General features: G+C 38.6%; 1 protein-coding gene across 1 annotated transcript in view; it reads right to left on the reverse strand.

Moving 5' to 3' along the window:
- Window positions 1-15122, reverse strand: part of LURAP1L (leucine rich adaptor protein 1 like) — a 40532-nt gene extending 25410 nt beyond the window's left edge. Inside the window, exon 1 of the mRNA XM_017517245.2 lies at window positions 14080-15122. Within this exon, the coding sequence (XP_017372734.1) occupies window positions 14080-14382 (303 nt within the window). The 5' untranslated portion in view covers window positions 14383-15122. The remainder of the gene's footprint in view (window positions 1-14079) is intronic.
- Window positions 15123-15801: the final 679 nt, after the last annotated feature.

Here is a 15801-nt window from a genome sequence, read left to right on the forward strand (position 1 = left end):
AAAAAAAAAAAAAAAAGCACGGCTCGTGAGTAACCAAACAAGTCCAAAAAATGCCTAACAGGAAAGACAGGACATGCATCAGTCTAATTCTATAACGTTAAGTCACGGACAATAAATATAAGTATACTGATAAGTATCAACTTGATTAAGTGATAACCTAAATCATATCAAAACAGACATCTAAGAAAATAGTTGATTTATATTAAACATATTGGTATAGAAAATCTAGATTTCATTTCCCTGTGGTATGAGATTGCCCTGAAGCAGAATGCATATTGGTAGACAGGTAACTTTATTTTATAATTTCTCAGGCTACTGAAGGGTGATAATTGGACAGAGGGGCATGAGACAGAGTAGGGGCTATTCCAAGATCTATTTCTAAATCCTTATAAGTTTGATCTCTACTAAGGTGGCATGCAATCAGGGTTAATCAGCATGAGTCCAGTGACTACCAAAGTAGTCCTTGTCAAATTCTGGTTCATTTTTCCCCACTGACAAAACACATATGTAGAGAAGACCACAAATCTCTTAGTTATTCTAAGCTTCATCTTGCATAATTCTTCTGGCGTCTTCAAACTAATTTTTAGAAATTTCCAAATAAGGAATAATTGGAACTAGTACTACATTACAAAGCAAACACAAAAGCAAATTTTAAAAGAATCACAAATATAAATGGTAAAATTCTGTTTCATGTCTCAGGGTTGTCAGGGTCAGGATTCCTGAAAAAACATGAATCAAAGCGAGATAAAAGAAAAAACAAGTGGATATTTTACAAGAGTCAATTTAATATGTGGATTTTATTACTAAATACAATCCCTAATAAGAGTTTGTATGAGTTTTAAAAATTAAATCTAATGTAGCTTATGGTAATAGTGATAGCATAGTTTCATTGTTTACTTCCTTGACCAAGCAACTATAACATCAGGCAGAAGGCCATTATTAATAGACACCTTTATTGGCCAAATACTCTATCCTAGCAAATATATGCTGCAAATATTATATTGAAATGAATGCTGCAAATGTTACATTCATTATTTAATCATTGTACCCTCATAACTTCAAGACTGAACACAGAAAGATGGCACACAACACAGTGCTTTGTATAATATGCAAAATAATATCTCACAGGAGAAATATTTTTTTAGACAAAAGTGCTAAGAAATTATTTCTTTTTCCTGTGTCTTTCATTCTCTTTTTCCTCACCTAACAAAACTGGTTCTCAGAATTCTTGCTTTCATACAGCTTAAATATTGCAAAGCAATTGTGTTGTTACTTCATCTAACACTCAAAATATATTTACTAAATACCACGTATGGCCCCAAACCTCCAAGTTACTATTTTATATTTTCATATGGATCAGAAGCTCTGGCTGAAAATATGACTTTGTGAGAATAGAATTTCTGGCATTAAGCCAATAGAAAAGTGTGAAATTAAGGTCATGTTCTTCTAATCAACCATCCTATACTTCAGGCAGACCCACTTGTATTATCTAACTGAATGCTGGCCTCAGGTACGTTTCTGATTTATGTGAGGTGACCACTTGCAGAGCTCTGTTGAAAACTATTCCTTGGACAAGTCTTAAGTCAGCAGAAAAAAAGTGACATGTCATTAATTGTGGTATTAATTGTGTGACAACAATGTACACAGGAAGGAAGAAGAACAACATTTATGCTCCATAACTGTTCTTTTGGAGAGGGGGAATGCTCACTGAAATATTTTGAGGAACAGTGATATCATGTGCAAAATTCTTAAGAAAGTTGAAAAATGTTAGAAAAAGTGTGCGTGTGTGTCTATGTGTGTGTAAAAAGAAGGAGGGAGGGCAGGAGAGAGAGATGGAGAGAGAGAAGAGAGAGAAAGAATTAGAGGGGACATGTAAAATGCTTACATTTGGGGGAATCTGGATTTGGGATATATAGTGATTTTTGGTACTTATTTTGGAATTTTTATGTAAAATCTGCAATTATTTCAAAATGAAAATTTTAAAATGCTCGCCACTTATTAGGAAATCCTCCTATGGATGATTTAAGTAAAAAAGACTGAGGTTAAAACAGCAACAATGTATGTATTGTAGCTTCTTGTAAGGTGGTAAAATGGATGCTTATGAGAAAGTGGGTATTTAAAAAGTTCACATAGAGACAAAAAAATCTAGGCAGAAACCCACACAGCTGATGGTTTTGTTGCAACACTTGAATATGTGGTAGCCATTTTTCATATTTTGGATCTGTTTCCAAATCACAAACAGAAAAACAGGTTGATTCCTTAAAACACCTTACACTAAAATTAACTCCGGATTAAAGACTTAAACATAGACCTAATACTATAAAAACCCTAGAAGAAAACCTAGGCAAAACCATTCAGGACAGAGGCACAGGCAAGGACTTCATGACTAAAACACCAAAAGCACTGGCAACAAAAGCCAAAATAGACAAATAGGATCTAATTAAACTCCAGAGCTTCTGCACAGCAAAAGAAGAAATCATTAGAGTGAACTGGCAACCAACAAAATGGGAAAAAACTTTTGCAATCTACCTAACTGACAAAGGGCTAATATCCAGAATCTACAGAGAACTAAAACAGATTTACAAGAAAAAAAAAAAAAACCCATTCAAAAGTGGGCGATGGATATGAAAAGACATTTTTCAAAAGAAGACATATATGAGGCCAAGAAACATGAAAATATGCTCATCATCACTGATTATTAGAGAAATGCAAATCAAAACCACATTGAGATACTATCTCACTCTGAGAATGGTGATCATTAAAAAATCTGGAAACAACAGATGCTGGAGAGAATGTGGAGAAATAGGAACACTATTACACTGTTGATGGGAGTGTAAATTAGTTCAACCATTGTGGAAGACAGTGTGGTGATTCCTCAAGGACCTAGAAATAGAAACTCCTGTTGACCTGGCAATCCCATTAGTGCGTATATACCCAAAGAATTATAAATCATTCTATTATAAAGACACATGCACATGTATGTTCATTGCGGCACTGTTTACAATAACAAAGACCTGGAACCAACCCAAATGCCTATCGATGACAGACTGGACTAGGAAAATGTGGCATATACACACCACAGAATACAATGCAGCCATAAAAAATGATGAGTTCATGTCCTTTGTAGGGACATGGATGAATCTGGAAACCATCAGGACACCAGAACAGAAAATCAAACACTGCATGTTCTTACTCACAGGCAGGTGTTGAACACATGGAAACAGGGAAGGGGGGCATCACACACTCGAGTCTGTTGGGTGGGACTAGGGGAGGCACATCGGGGGTTAGGGAGGTCGGGGAGGAATAACATGGGGAGAAATGCCAGATATAGGTGACAGGGGGATGGAGGCAGCAAGCCACATTGCCATGTATGTACCTATGAAACAGTCCTGCATGATCTGCACATGTACTCCAGAACCTAAAGTACAATTATATATATAGGTATAAAACACTCATTCTAATTCTAGAATCCTATAATGAACACTCAAGAAACCTGTTCTTCCTCATTCCATCCATCCGTCTTACCTGTGTGAACACTGCTGATGTGATGCTCACTATAAGCTTGCTAACTGCTTCAAACACCTCAGGTACAATGTGCCAAAGTCACATTTCAATCAAAAGTTGCCAAGTCTATACTGAGGGCTGTGCCAAGGGTAGTCAGTGAATTAATGCCCTAGTGATTAATGCTACTCAGGTAATAAATTAGGCTACCAAATTAAATGTCTATTTATTTTCAGTTAAAACCACACAGATTTTATCATTTGTCAATATGTATAATATATAATGCTACAAATAATGTTCTTTTTTCTTGTAAGATCTTTCTTCTAATCCTGAAACTTCAAAACCTCATTAAAAATAGTGAAAGAAGATGGCAAAAACTAACATGTATATATTCTTTTTGCACTTAGGAATGAAAAAAAAAAAACCTACTATGTTTCATTTCTATACTCTGCCAACAACTCTGAGGAAAATAGTTCCTGAGAGTGACAGTATCTGAGGAAGGAGTAGGTCTTGCAACCAACTAGGAATTCTCCTGCAGCATTTCAAACAGGCAGTAAATCTCCCTCCCCTCCCCTTCCCTCCTTTCCTTTTCTCCCCTTTTGTTTCTTCATTTTTTTCTTTTTAGTGAATTTTTACTGTAATAGGAGAAAGACATTTTAGTCTTTCTTTAAGCAGGAACCTAAGTTCCAGATGACTGAGTTTGGCTGGTGAGATGCAGAGGAAGCACTGGGTTTCTATGATCCACTCCAAAAAAGCAAATGTTGCTAGTGTAGTCCAAACACAAAAATTAGAAGCAGGATTAAAGAATGCTTTAATTCAGAAATTAAATACTTAGTCCCTAAATAATTGGCCAGGTATTAAGGACATACAAGCATTGATTAGTCATAGCTCTGCCCTAAGTTGATTACGGTATGGGAGAAAAAGATAGTGAGCAATATTATTAACCAAGATAGGAGAGACAGCCTAAAATTTGGCACAATAGAAAAGTAACAGATGAACTCATATATAGAGAATTTGGCCCACAGACTTTCACTCTTTGGAAATCTTTAGCCCCAGAGACCTATAAATATTTTTAAACAATAACATGACTTAACTACAGAAAGATTTTTGTCAATGCATAAAATTTACTCGACCATAAGTCATTAAGTTTTATAGTGTGATTAAAGTCACTGATCTAAGTAGATCAGTGATCAATTCTATAGAATTAAGTTATACTGGGTGGCTTCTTGTGCATTATTATTTCCTTGCAATACAGTTTTATAATCGCATTAAAAAATTGTATAAGACTAAAGTATGATGTCAGATTCTTATCTGTGGTTCCTTTGTAATACTAAAAAGGGCTTTATCTGTAGTCTTAATTTATTTGTAATCTTTTCTGCTCTCTGAGCAAGGATTGTTTTTTTCTAAAAACCTATATGAACATCTATCTGAGTCTTATTTTATTCACCTGTTTCTGGTAAGAAGTATCAGGCTTACATATGCCCCTATGAAGAAACTGTAGAATGGTTTGTAAATATTTCTGAATGTCATTGTCACCTTCCTCACCTATGATAGACCTGTCCATGTAACATTAGCCAATATGACAAAAGTCCTGAAGAGTATGTTGGTTATTAATTCACCTGATTCTATCAAGAGAGGACATTCCACACTTTAAATGGCCAATTCTTACTTGGGCACTAATCACTCCAGGTGCTGGAGTGATTTAGGGACTCAGATGTAGCATATGCAGGAAAACAAGCTATTTGAATATTGTCATGCATCCTTCTGTGAAATAAGTTAAAAGGAAGAAAGAGAAAGAGTAGAAAAAAATTCTAGTCTCATCTTTTCCTGAGCCAAAGAGATAAACCACCAATCAAATGGGAAGAGCAAAAACACTGATGCTTAATAAGTAGTTACTATTTAGCAGACAGAATCTCGGCTACTTTATATCTTCATCTCATTATTTATATTAAGTGCACAAAAGCACATCATTAGAAAAACATAAAGCTGTGATTCCTTGAATTAAACTCTATCTTATTCCAAAGCCCAGGCTTATTCATTTTTATTGTATCTATTTTTCTATCAATAATTTTTCTTTTATTTTCCTTTTTGAGGGGTTGGGGAGGCAGGGTCTTGCTCTTGCTTTGTTGTCATCCAGCCTGGAATGCAGTGGTGGTGGTGCAATCATGGCTGACTGCACTCTTGGGCTCCTCGGCTCAAGAGATCCTCCTGACTCTGCCTCCTGAGAAGCTGGGACTACAGGCAAATGCCACTGCACCCAGCTAATTAAAAAAAAAATGTTATAGATATAGGGTCTCTTTGTTGCCCAGGCTGGTCTTGAACTCCTGACCTCGAAATAGTTTTTCTTACCAAAGTATAATATGTACTTAGTGTAGAGAAACTGGACAAAATAAAAGAGCTCAAGTCACCTATGACTCTAACCTTATCATTCAATGATATCACTGTTAACATTATAGGGTATTTCATTTGAGCTTTTTGTTCTATCCATTATATATCCATATTTTGTTCCATAAAGAATTTTTACGATGTAATTTTTATAGCTACATAAATTTCTATCATATTCACATAGGTAACATATTTACCATTACTGGCCATTTAGATCATTCCAGTTTTCTTAATCATACATTATACCAAATGTATACGCTAACTACATTTTTCTACCAATTCATTATTATTTTTATAGGATAAATTTCTACAGTATTACTGTAGAATTTTGCCAGTTTAAGAGTTGTCAAATTAAAGAGTATATTTTTTATTTTTCTTTTTAAAAAATATAGCATCTAGTTTACCTCTAAAGGTGCTTTTCAACGTATACATCTAGCAGTAGTGCAGTAGAGTGCTCATTTCTCTCCATCCTTGCCAATGCAAGACATTGTTGTTCTTTTCTTATTTTGCAATGAAGACATTATATTTTAGTCATATACATACAAACCTATGAGAAACACATTGAGTTTTTCCTTCTCTCTTTCTCTCTCTGTCTCTCTCTCTCTCTCTCTCTCCATCTCTCCCTCCCTCCCTCCCTCCCTTCTTCTTTCTTTCTCTCTTTCTTTCTTCTTTCTTTTTGAGATGGAGTTTTGTTCTGTCACCAAGGCTGGAGAGCAGTGGCACCATGTTGGCTCACTGCAACCTCTGCCTCCCCGGATTCATGCAATTTTTCTGCCTCAGCCTCCCGAGTAGCTGGGATTACAGATGGCTGGTACTACAGCCTACTAATACTTTGTATTTTTAGTACAGATGGGATTTCACCATGTTGGCCAGGCTGGTCTCGAATTCCTGACCTCAAGTGATCCACCTGCCTCAACCCCCAAAATGCTGGAATTACAGGCATGATCCTCTGCACCCGGCTGAGCTTTCTATGTTTTCAATACTCAACAAAGCTTCCATCTTAAATTATGAATCCATGACTTGCGTGCACACACTCTAGCATTTTGTGTTCCATGATGAATGTTTATGGAATTGTCTTTTGAGGAACAACCGGAATGCCAATTAACAAATATTCTGAATAGAAGTATCTGAAAATGAAATGGTGTGCCTTGGGAGCCAGAGAAGTGCTCATTGCTGAAGAAGTTCAGCCAAAGGTTGATGATCAACTGGCTAGGATGCCAGTGGAGAATTTTTCTGGGTAACCTCTAAAGTTTCTTTCCATGCTATGGTTCTACGATGTTCTTGCCTGTTTCTGGAGATCACTGATTCTGTCTCTCTGGCTCATCAGCTGCAATTTTTTTAATACTCATAGACTAACTCTCTCTGAATGGTGTCCTCTGCCAACAGTCTATTCAAAGTCACAGCATTATAAGTTCTGCTTTGAAGTCAAGTGTGCACATATACTATGTATATAATCAATTGCAGAGTATTTGCTGAGCGTAGAAAAATGGCTTCATCATGAGCTTCTCAGAATTTCAATTTTAAAATTATAAACATATACAATTATATGTCTATCATTATAGCTAAGGTATAGATAAAACTAGATATGGTAGTATACATTTAGAAAATTTCCAGGAAGTTTTTCTGGGAAGATAATACAAAACATTATCATAGTATCATCTTTAGGAAACGGGAATTGAAAGAGGGATGTGGAGAAGTTTTATTCTCCACTTTAAACACTTTTGTACTCTTTGCATGTTTTAGTAATACTATGTATCATTTTAATCATGAGCTGTAACAGTTCACCATTACAGATGGTTGTGTCAGAACTTTTTTTTTCAATTTACTGAGGTAGGCATAAACATAATAATTTTATTCTGCTCACTAAAAATAGAGAAAAATCTGAACCTGCCAAATGAAATGGTGGGTCTAATTGAATCAGGAGACAAGTAAATTCTTATCTCACTCTTGCTCTGATTCTATGCTTTCCCAATCTTTTAACTTTGCATGGTGTGGGCCAGCAAAGGGAGGTCACATTAGTCAGCTATATATTATATTTCTAGTTTTACAAATTTTTCTCTCAGAAGAGCCTACTTGAAGAGATATTAATTATGTCTTCAGTTGAAGAATCAAATGTTCTGATGATGTCTGATCTCTAAGAACAGAATCTGTTTTGTTATTGAGAGCATCTCAAATGAGAAAATCTAAGAAGATTTTTATCGTAAATAAATCTAAGATGATTTTGAGCCATATAGACTTAAGGCACAAGGTTATATATGTACATCTCATATATACATGTTACCCATTTGTTCCAATTTTTACAGGGTTTATTAATATTATTACTAGAAAAAGAATGAATGAATTACATTTAAAAATGATGTGTAATTGAAGTAGAGTCCAGGTTGAAGGCTTTTAATTTTTTTTCTGTTGAAGAGTGCAGTGTTCTGATTAAGTCAGATCTCGGTATTCAGAATCCAATTTAGAAAATAACTATTAAATATTTGAATAATCACTTATAAAAAATGAAATAATTGCCTTTCCTATATAATTAGTAACTAGTTGAGGTTTGTATAGGAGAAGTGACAGAATAAATTTGACTAGATGAGAATTTCTTAAGCTCTGTCAGTAATTTGTTTATATTATCTAACACCTCTAGTGTCTACCTCATAAGTGGGTGAGGCATGAGAATGAAATGACATAATACTTCAAAATTGTTTGAAATACTAAGTGTCATATTGTAACCATCTAATAAATGCTGAGTAATATAAAAATATTGTGTAAAATAAGAAAAATGAAATCCAAACACACCAACATGATGTCAGTATATAAAATGCATATATATGCAGGCAAAGACATGAAAAAAGACCTGAGAAAATTCACACAACATTGTCAGCCATGAGAGCAGTAGAGCAAGATGGCTGAATAGAACCCTTCAGCAGTTGTCACCCCCACGGAAACATCAAATCAAACAACTATCTAAACAAGAAATTACCTTCATAAGAACTAAGTATCAGGTGAGTGATCACAGTACCTGGTTTTAACATCCTATCAAGGAAGAAGACACTGAAGAGGGTAGAAAAGACCATCTTGTATTGCTTACACAGCCCCTCCCCAATCCCCCCCACAGTGTAGCAAGCAGAGAGAGAGAGTATCTGTGTATTTGAGGGAGGGAGAGTGCGGTGATTATGGGACTTTGCATTGGAACTCAGTGCTGACTGTTATAGTGCAAAGCAATAGAGGGAAGAATTCAGCTAGCTCCCACATTGGAAGCATTCAGATTGAACCTAGCAAGAGGGGAATTTTGTATGGTGGTAGTTAAAATTGGAGTTCTGGCTAGCATTACCACTGCAGGCTAAAGTGCTCTAAGGTCATAAATAAACTTGAAAGGTAGCCTAGGTCTTTCAAGGAGTAAATTTCCCCAGCAAGTTCTGGTGCTGTGCTGGGCTCAGAGCCGGTGAACTTACGGTGTACAGGACCTAGTGAGACATCAGCTGGGGCAGCCAAGGGAGTGCTTGTGTCGCCCCCTCCCCCAGCCCCAGACATAGCAGTTCGAAGTTTCTGTGGAGACACTACTGTTTGAAAAGAGGGTAAGGAGGACTTTGTCTTGTAACTTGGTACCAGCTCAGCCATAGTAAAATAAAACACCAAGCAGAGTCCTGAAGCCCCCATTGCCAGGCCCTAGCCCCCAGAAAACAGATATTTCTAGACACACCCTGGGCCAGAAGGGAACCCACTGCCCTGAAGGGAGATAACCAGACCTGACAAGATTGACCAAAAGCTGACTAAGAGCCCTTAGTATAAACCCCAGTGGTAGCCAGGCAGCACTCACCATGGGCCTAGGGCAATGGTGACCATGAGAGGAAACTCCTTCTGCTTGAGGAAATACCAGAGAAGAGTAAAAAAGACTTTGTCTCAAAATTAGGGTAGCAGCTCAGCTGCAATAAAATAAAGCACCAAGTAGATTCTAAATTCCTAGGGTTCCCGACTCCAGATCCTCGCTCTCAGACAGCATTTCTACACCCACCCTTGGCCAGAAGGGAACTCACCACCTTGAAGGGATAACAAAGCCTGGAGTGATTCACCACCTGCTGATTAAAGAGCCCTTGGACCCTAAATAAACATCAGTGGTGGCCAGGCAACAGTTTCCAAAGGCCGTCGTCAAGACCAAGTACTATGCTGGCTTTAGGTCTGACTCTGCACAGTTGCAGTAGTGGTGGCCACAGAGGTGCTTGTGTCACCCTTCCTCCAACTCTAGGAAGCTCAGCACAGAGAGAGAAACTTGTTCCTTTAGGGTAGAGTAAGAGAACAAGTGTCACTACTTGGTAATCCAGTTGCTGTGCAACTGATATCATTTGAGAAGAGGAGGATAATTGAGCTCCTGTTGGAAGAACAGCAATTCGAAAGTACTGCTTGAATGAACACAAGTTGGTGTCAGGATTCTAACTTTCTAGTTCTTTCTAGTGAGTTACCTAAGGTCTAAATTTTGTCCTGAATAGAATCTCTTGGGGAACTAAAACACTGCCAAGGAAAGCTCTTGATACTCCTACATCATGAATATTATTGAGCTCTAAGCCTTGAACTAGTCATGTCAGGAGAACCTTTAATTGCTCATGGCAGTTCTTGTGGACTGACAAGAAGTACTACTGGAGATCTTGGTGACAGTGGCCAAAAGGAAAGGATATGATTGTGATTGCTGGCAACCAGATGGCTTTTGAATATGTTCATCCAAATCCTGAGCATTACTAAGCCAGAGACTGTTTAGTACTTGTTCTTCCTGGGAAGGCTTACAGTAAACAAAAATACAGTTTAACATGTTTAATGTTTTGAAATTCTGGAAGAAGAGCAGAAATATTCATTTATTCCTGGGTGTCCACATGAGCATAGGGGAATTCAAAAGTGTAAGAAGTGACAGGATAGGCATGGTTAAAATCTCAGATTCTAACCTCAACCTGGCCCCTCCCCTTACTATCTTGAGCATTAAGCTCAATAAATCTTAATGCTTTATAAAATTGTGGTGACAGTTACATTTAGTTAAAAGATTATAAGGCTTCAACAGGTTAATACATATAAAATGTTTAGTATAGTGTCTAACGCATAGAAAAGTCTCACCAAAGTAACCAAATATAGTAGTACCATCTTATCTATGGCTTTGCTTTAATAGTTGTAGGTAAGTACAGTCAACTGTCTGAAAATATTATAGTATTTTGAGAGAGAGCGAGAGAGAGAATATTCCCATAACAGTATACTGTTGTTCTATTTTATTATTAGTTATTATTGTTAATCTCTTACTGTGAATGATTTATAAATTAAGCTGTATAATAGCTGTATAATATAATATAATATAATATGTAAAGGAATAAACAGTCTATATAGGATTTGGTACTATCCACAGTTTCCAGCATCCATGGGATGTCTTGGAACATATCTCCCATGGATAAAGTGGGCTACTGTGTTAGTTTCAGTTCCTCGGATTTCCTGGGCTACCTGACATTAGTATCTACAATTCTTTAATACATGCTACTTCAATCAGCAGCATGCTTAGCACACAGCATATGTTTAATAACAGCTAAATCTAACATAAGAATAAAGATTTCTAGTTGACCTGAAGCTAGGGAAGCCTACACATATCTTTTTTTTAATTTCGAAACACAGTCTCTACAGAGAGTATCTGATGACACGGGAGATGCCATGATAGAGTCAGTCTGGTGGAGAAGATGCCTAGATCTTCATCAGTTCCAAAGCCACATTATCCATCTAGGGCTGGTTTTGTAAGATCAACAGAACCCATGTCATTGACATAATCCTCATTACTGCCAACATTCTGTTTTAAATGCCTATGTAATAGTTGTTTTTCTTATTTCACTAAATTCTTACAATGCCTTAGGAGATGTTTTATTCCTATGTTAACAAGAAAGCTGTGTCTCACAGTGGTTACATAACTTGCTCAATGCCACACAGTAGCGAGTGAAAAAGCCAAGACTGAAATGAGGGCCACAGAGAGCTGGATCAGCCCTTTTGCCAGGGAAGCTAAGCTAAAGTCTATCTAGATTGGCAGCCCTGACATCCTACTCGGCTTTATTAATATCCTGACTTGCTCTAGACTTGTCTGAAACCCTGGCTTATCTAGCTCCAAAGCTTATGAAGCTTCCACCAAACCAGAGAACCATCATTTGAGTAGTGAGGAAATATTCTCCAAAGAACAATAAATGTGACAAATTATCAGAGACCTTAGAGACTCCCATCATGAATCCCAGTTTCAAAAATTAGGTTGGTGCAAAAGTAATTGTGGCTGCCATTAAAAGTAATGGCAAAACAGCAATTACTTTTGCACCAACCTATAAAAAAGACTGATTGTGATTCATCATTACAATGGAAGGTAAAAGGTATACTCTTATGTTATCATGGAAGTAAACATCATCAGTTTAAAAATTCTCACAGAATTTGTTGTTCTCTACAGGACAGCATGATTATGCATCCTAAACGGAATGTAATTATTTTTGTCAGAAAATGATCTTCACATATATACCAGTCATTCCTTGGGGCAGGGTGGGGTTCATGGGTTTTGGGAAATGTTACTGTTTTCAAGTTATAACTGAATACTTTAAGTTGCATCTGAGTTTCCAGCAAAATGACATTATTGCCTTTCCTGTGCTGTAAGTGAGCTACTGAGTAAGAAAATATGTTTCAACAAGACTTATTTATTAAAGTGAGCATATTAACATTCCAAGGGCAAATTTACAGAAGACATGGTTAGGAGTGAAATTTCCTCATCTCCTTGATGTCTTTCTCTCTCATATTAGGCTTTTATCTCTCATATTAAGTTTTGCATAGTTAGCAACCTTCTTAATTCCTTGTACAAGACAGATTTCCTGTGAAAAATAGTTTTGTCTCAACATGTATGTGTGATCTTTGTGATATGGCATCAGGCACTCTGTGACCTGTTGCTTTGTCATCTTTCCCATTTTATCTTTCCATCTATTTTTCAAACTCATCAAGATGCCTTCCACATTCCAGCTTCTCCATTATGTACCTAAGGGTTTTCCTTAATTGTCCAGCCTAAAAAATAATAATCACCAAATGATAGAACTCTATGATAAATAAATGATAGAATGATGGAAATGATTTCCAGCATTTCTGTCTGAGTGCTAGAAATCTCCTAGCCTACTTTGAAGCAAGTCAAAGCAACTGTGAAGTTAATATAATGAAATTATTCTCTCTTTTTGAGGCCCACTATTACAATTTTCCTCATCTCCAAGCTGGTAGAAAATGCTGTTGCTTTGTGATCATTTTCTTCAAAGGACTTAGGGAGGGATCATTTTCTCTAACCAGCTCATCAAATACACGGAGGTCTACAGAAGTGACATGCCCAAGAGCTCATGACAAGTAAATAAGTGTCTTAAGCTAAATACGTCCAGAATGAGTATTCTTAACCTCGTACTTGTCTCATTGTCCTATGCTTAGGCTAACGTTTGTAAACAGCAGGGAAAACAACTGCAGATTGAGGCTTGAGGGAGAAGGGTAGGAGATGGTCCCTAGCAAATCCTTGGGCCTGGGGATCACCTGTTCGTAGGGATCAAAACAGTGAAACAAGCTATTCATAAGTACATCAAGGACGAGTGGGCCATTGTTTTCAGAACCAGCTGTGGAGAATCTGTTGGCCTTGGAACAGCTGCCGCTGCTGCACCAAGAAGGGAGAGAGGGAGGGCGGAGCGGTACTGGTGGAAGGGTGAGCTAGGAGGGAGGGCCCCAAGGACCCTGCCACGCCACCTCCTGGCAAACCAGGAAGCATTTTTGCAGTAAGTGCATTGGACTGAGCCACCTTTTGAACCTACCCGAAGTATTAACGGCACACAGGAGGCCTTAGATGGGTGCAGTCACTGCAAACTCTCAGCGGGCTGGTGCTCCAGAGGCTGCGGGCTCGCAGCTAAAAAGGCAGAGCCCAGCGCAGTGATTCGGCGCTTTCCGAAAGTACACAGAGTGTAGCCCTCAGCCCACTGTGCTGTCTTTGCAAATCGTGACCGAGCAAAGTCCGTGGTAAACAAGCCTTGCAGCAGCTGCCTCCGGATGAGCGCCCCCTGCGCGTTCCTCCACGCAGCATTTCCCACGCGCTCAGCGCTCCGCTCTGCAGCCCCTGCCGTCCTCTCTCCCAACCCCTGAGAGATCACTCCATCTTTTGGCCCATCCCAGGTCCTGGCCCCCGCGCGTCACACTCACCATCTCTTGCCTGAGGAGGTGTAGCTTGGTTTCTAGCTTCTCCAGGGCGCTGGAGTGGCTACCTCGTGGGGAGCCAGAGGTTGGGGAGGACGAAGAGGAGGACGACAAGGAGGGAGGGAAGCTGCAGCAGCTGCTGCTGCTACTGCAGCCGCCGCCGCCTCCACCGCTCCCTCCGCGGGTGTCCGTGTCTCTTTCCCTGGGAACCTGCTCCTCCCCTCGGAGAGAGCGCACTAGGCTCTCAGGTACTTTGCGCCCCAGCTTCAGCTCGATGTCTCTGAGGTCTGGCAGCGGGCTGTCTTCCATGACTTTTCGAGAATGGCGATAATGGCAATAAAACGAAGCAGAGGAGAGGCAGCGACGGCCTCGAAGGCTGCGGCGAGATCAGCAGAGCTCTCCGGGCGCCAGGGTCTCTATCCTCCGTGGCTCCGGTGCACCGTCCTCTCCATGACCACCCGCGCGCGGTGTCAGCCCTGAAATCCGCACAGGACGCGGGGGTCGCAGCTGCAGTTCCCCGGCTGCCGCAACTCCTCTGACACTAAGATGATCTAGACCGCCTCATTCTCTTTCTTTTTGGTCACCTCACTGCAAAGTTGAGTTCACTGATATTGCAGAGGGTGGGGGGGAGGGGGGAAGCAAGTACTGAAAGAAAAGAGAGGGAAATGAAATCTGTTTTAGTTTTACCAGGGGAAAAATTTCACATTATAAAACCGTCCGTTCACATCCCTGCGCCGTTCACTGACTGCCCATCTGGTACTACGCTACACAAAATAATAATGCAGCTAGAAACGATGTCCTGGGTCGTTTCATTTTCCAGCCATATGTCTCCAGGTTTTCGGGATATCCTGGATTGTCAGAAATAATCTCTGGTCAGTGAAGGAGGAATTCGGTCCTGTGCATGGACGCATAAAAAAGAGCTGGTTCGCTTAGCAGGAGTTGAACGGCTTCCTTGATGCAGCAAAAATGCCCTTCTTCCCATTTAGGCTGTTTGATCCAAGTCATTGTGTTCCTCTAAGCCTCGGAAACTTTAAACTCCGCTGGCAGGTGGACCAAACCAGGGCCAACCCTTGTACCGTATATCACAGATAATAAGAGTAAAGGGGATTTTCCCAACCCTGACGCTAGTAGTAGAGTTTCAACGTCCTGCTTTAGTTAGGAGTACCAGTATTATTAGGGTATTTGATTTTTCAGTTTTCCCTACTAAATTGCCTGGTAGCTACAACCTTTAAAACAGGTTTTAAACTAAGAGATAGAGGAATGACTTTATATTTGGTATCGTTCTTTTCCCATCCCACTGTCTTCTTCAAAGGAAAAACAAACAGGAAACCTCTCTTTTAGAAGCCTTTCCTAATAATTTTATACTAATAAAAAGAGTGAAACAGTTTCAACAAAAGTTCACTGAAAATGTAAAATAAAAATTAATTATCCTACCAACTGTTACAGTATGAAGCAAAAGTGAAGAATTAAATAGCCAGAATAACTAATGTAACTGCTGAGATAGCAGTGGAATTTTAAGAGGGAGCAGTTGCTGAGATACTTACTTTTACTTTAATTACGTATGTAAGAAAAAAATTGGGAATAACAATTTAAAATATTTTCCTCTTTGATAATTTATCTATAAATTAATTTATAGATATTTTTCAATGATACAAATTGTACAATTAATTATATAGTTGAAAAATTGTATAATTTTTTAATTTGTACAATTGTACAATTTTTTAATTT

The sequence above is a fragment of the Cebus imitator genome, unplaced genomic scaffold (assembly GCF_001604975.1).
Source record: "Cebus imitator isolate Cc_AM_T3 unplaced genomic scaffold, Cebus_imitator-1.0 Scaffold624, whole genome shotgun sequence".
NCBI classification, from domain to species: domain Eukaryota; kingdom Metazoa; phylum Chordata; class Mammalia; order Primates; family Cebidae; genus Cebus; species Cebus imitator.